The following is a 3,689-nucleotide window of genomic DNA, read 5'->3' as shown; positions in this document are numbered from 1 at the left end:
GGCAGTGTGTGTTGGGTAAGAAGGGCATCATCTATTAGGAGCCAGGTAATTCATATTTTATATTAATTCAGTTATTACATACTTAAATTCTGATATAACAGTTTATAATGTATTTTTTAAAAGGAGGAATAAAAGGAGAGTCAGAAGGTGTTTTACCTAATGTGTTGATACTAAGATGTGTGCTTTTACCTAAAAAGATTTCCTTGAAATTTAGGCAGAATCTCTTACTTGCGGGCCAGTAGATACTCTAGCCACTTAAAACAGCTTGGATTAGTAATTTTGGAATGCAGACCTCTCTAACACATTCCTTGCCACAGGTGAAAGTAAAGTGGTTAAGTTGTGTGGGGATGTGAATTTCTAATATTTTGTTCATCTCTGTCACTGTAATTTTAGGCCATCATCTCAGAAGATCTCCCACGTTTGTGTATCACATTGGCTTGATGGCAGATAACCACACCCAATTTCAACACCTTTACTTTGTGCTAACTGGACTTCCAGGGCTTGAACAACAGTATTACTGGATGGCACTTCCACTGGGTGCTATATATTTTATTGCCCTCTTTGGTAATGGTATCATCATCTCCACCATCAAGTCTGAGTCGTCCCTGCATATCCCCATGTATTATTTCCTCTGCATGCTGGCATTGGCTGACATGGGACTTGCCCTCTGTACTTTGCCCTCTATGCTGGGCATATTCTGGTTTAACTACAAACTAATTGCTTTTGATGCTTGTCTTGTTCAAATGTACTTCATCCATACTTTCTCAGCTATTGAATCTGGAGTGCTGGTGGCCATGGCTTTTGATAGAGTTGTAGCTATCTGGAACCCTCTCAGGTATGGCACCATCCTAACCAATGGGGTGGTCTGCAGAATAGGCGTGATTATCTTGTCGAGGGCTGTCTGTGTGGTCTTCCCTGTGCCTTTCCTCATCAAGCGCCTTCCTTTCTACCGCTCCAACATCCTCTCGCACTCCTTTTGCCTCCACCAAGATGTCATGCGCCTGGCCTGTGCCAGCACTCGTGTCAATAGTCTTTATGGGCTCATTGCTGTTATCTTTACCAAAGGTTCTGACTCCCTTTCCATCCTCCTCTCCTATGCTTTTATTCTTCGAACGGTAATGGCCATTGCTTCAGGAGAAGGCAGACTGAAGGCACTCAACACCTGTGTGTCACACATCTGTGCTGTGCTCATCTTCTATGTACCACTCATTGGAGTGTCTGTCATTCATCGTTTTGGCAAACACCTTTCACCATTGACTCATGCCCTCATGGCCAATGCCTACCTTCTTGTGCCCCCTGTGTTAAACCCCGTAGTTTATACTGTGAAGACCAAGGAGATAAGAAGGAAGATCATCCAGATATTTGTTCGAACCAAGGTAACTGTAGAGGGTTGAGGATGGTCAGTTTGAGAGAGAAAGGATATATTGTGCAAAAGCTAAGGATGACTATGATAAATAAAGGGTTATAATTCATTTTTTAATTTTTTTCTTCGAATTGGGCAAAGAGAGAGACTTCTCTGCTTTCAGAGAATACTTGCCTTTTCCTGTGCCAAACTGTCATTTGCCTACTACAGAAAGTGGCGCATCATACAGGAGCTATTAGGTATACTGTTCTGCACTACTGTTTTATGAGTTTTCATGCAGCATCTTAAGACACAGATTATTTTTAATTCCATATTAAACAACTCTGTGACATGGAACTAGGCCCTGAGATTGTATGTCTTTTAAATTAAAGCTATTGAATTAATTTAACATTGCATCTCATTTGGAATGCCCTCATTATCATAATAGGAAATAATTAAACATACTAATTCAGTAATAAGAAAACCTCCTAGGACAGAACACAATTGGAATAAAATATCAATCAGAAAAATTTTAAGTTAAAATTTTAGGATTTAAACTAGAAATGCATATAATTGACAGGGACAAACTGTGTTGTATGCCAGGTAAGGCCCATAAGTGAAAAATAAATAAATAATAAAGAACTGAAATAAGTTGAGATCAAAAGGTCAGGGTAACTTTCATCTTTTATGTGTACAACACTGGACTTTGTGGTGTGTGTGTGTGTGTGTGTGTGTGTGTGTGTGTGTGTGTGTGGTGGGTGGGCGGGTGTGTGGGGTGTCAGGTAGATGGTAGATTCCAAGGTGCTCCTGAGACTCTGTGTCCTTTTGTTGGCTCTAGGCTTGTCCAGGCAGTAGTTCAATTGTAAGACCTGAGGATGTGGTGCTACTCAGGCCCTTCAGTGTAGGGAATCAATGGGGCCATGCAAGAGTTAGCCCTCCAGGGCCATAGATGGCTGTGCTTGTGGACCTTTAGGATTACCTCTGGAGATGCTTTGGGGAACTTGTGGTGCCGGAGATTGAATCAGGTCTGCTGTAAACAAAGTATGTGACACACTGTAGCCCCTGTGTTATCTCTCAGCTCCTCCCTGTATCTTTTCTTAATGGCAATTTCTTTAATTTGAAAATGTATCACTGTAGCACTGTCCTCCCGTTGTTCATCGATTTGCTCAGGTGGGCCCAGTAACATCTCCATTGTGTGACTTGTTGTTACTGTGTTTGGCATATTGAATATGTCACGGGTAGCTTGCCAGGCTTTGCCATGGAGGTGAGATACTCTCGGTAGCTTACCGGGCTCTCCGAGAGGGGTGGAGGAATCTAACCCAGGTTGGCTGGGCCGGCCCCATGCAAGGCAAATGCCCTACCACTGTGCTATCTCTCCAGCAAAATTTGAAAATGTAAATAATATAATTTGGTTTTATTGTTGTTCTTAATGAACACCAAATGATGTTGACTCTAAGCATGCAAATTCATTTTTTAAACTGCAAAGTGCTGTTTAAAATCTTCTCAAAGAAGCACTTGAGAACACCGAATATTAGAGAATAAGATTACTTGCATTGATGGATTATTTAATAAGTAAACAATAGTGTCCTTTACATGTTATCTTACTTGATCATGGGAGATCATGGGAGATTGTTGAACAACAACTCTATCATGAGTAATTAATGGGTTAGGCAGAGTGGAAAAAAAACCTGGTAATAAAGTGTAATGAATAAGTTTGGATTTTAGTTGACAGAAAAACAGGAAGTCAAAAGAAACAGTCATGTGTGTATCTGAGCTTTTTCTGTCCCTTTATATGTCATGATGACTTTTTCTGACATACTTATTGAGAAAATGTTAAAATACAAAAAAAAATTTAGTTACAACTTGAGAGGTTAGGGGCATTATTTATCTAGTACTTAAATTACTATTTTAGAAGTATGTAAACCTTCCCACGATTTATTAAAGTTGTGTGTACAAGAAAAGAATATTTGTATTTAAAAATTCTTTTACCTTTAAACACTTTGTTCAGGTTCACAACACATTGCTGGATTGATCTAAGGTTCTTAGTATTATGAAATTTCAGGGGTTTACTTTAGTACCTCTATATCTGTGTAGTCCTCATAGTACCTGCCACTAAAGTTCTAGCACCATCACTCCATCCAAAAGACACTTAAACTGCATTCCAATCAGTCCCTTCCCATTTCCCTCTAGGTACCATCATAGTTTTCACTATGTCTAAGAGACTTGTTTTTGTCAATCTGATTTTTTTTCATATTTCACATATGAGTAGAACCATCCAGTGATTGTCTTACACTTGCTTACTTATTTCAATATAGCAAAAATCACCTCAAATCATCATCTATTAACT

The 3,689-nt window shown here is 39.4% G+C and overlaps 1 protein-coding gene across 1 annotated transcript; it reads left to right on the top strand.

Moving 5' to 3' along the window:
• Positions 1 to 440: 440 nt before the first annotated feature.
• On the top strand, positions 441 to 1,394 carry LOC130025344 (olfactory receptor 51H1-like). Its single transcript, XM_056116301.1, has one exon. It carries the CDS (start codon positions 441 to 443, stop codon positions 1,392 to 1,394), a length of 954 nt encoding a protein of 317 aa, XP_055972276.1.
• The last annotated feature ends 2,295 nt before the right edge of the window (positions 1,395 to 3,689 follow it).

The sequence above is a fragment of the Sorex fumeus genome, unplaced genomic scaffold (assembly GCF_029834395.1).
Source record: "Sorex fumeus unplaced genomic scaffold, SorFum_2.1 ptg000030l, whole genome shotgun sequence".
NCBI classification, from domain to species: domain Eukaryota; kingdom Metazoa; phylum Chordata; class Mammalia; order Eulipotyphla; family Soricidae; genus Sorex; species Sorex fumeus.
This window is presented reverse-complemented; position numbering and strand designations above follow the sequence as displayed.

Bases quoted from the DNA above. Each gene is read 5' to 3' on its own strand.
- LOC130025344 (XM_056116301.1), top strand. From the start codon at position 441: ATGGCAGATAACCACACCCAATTTCAACACCTTTACTTTGTGCTAACT.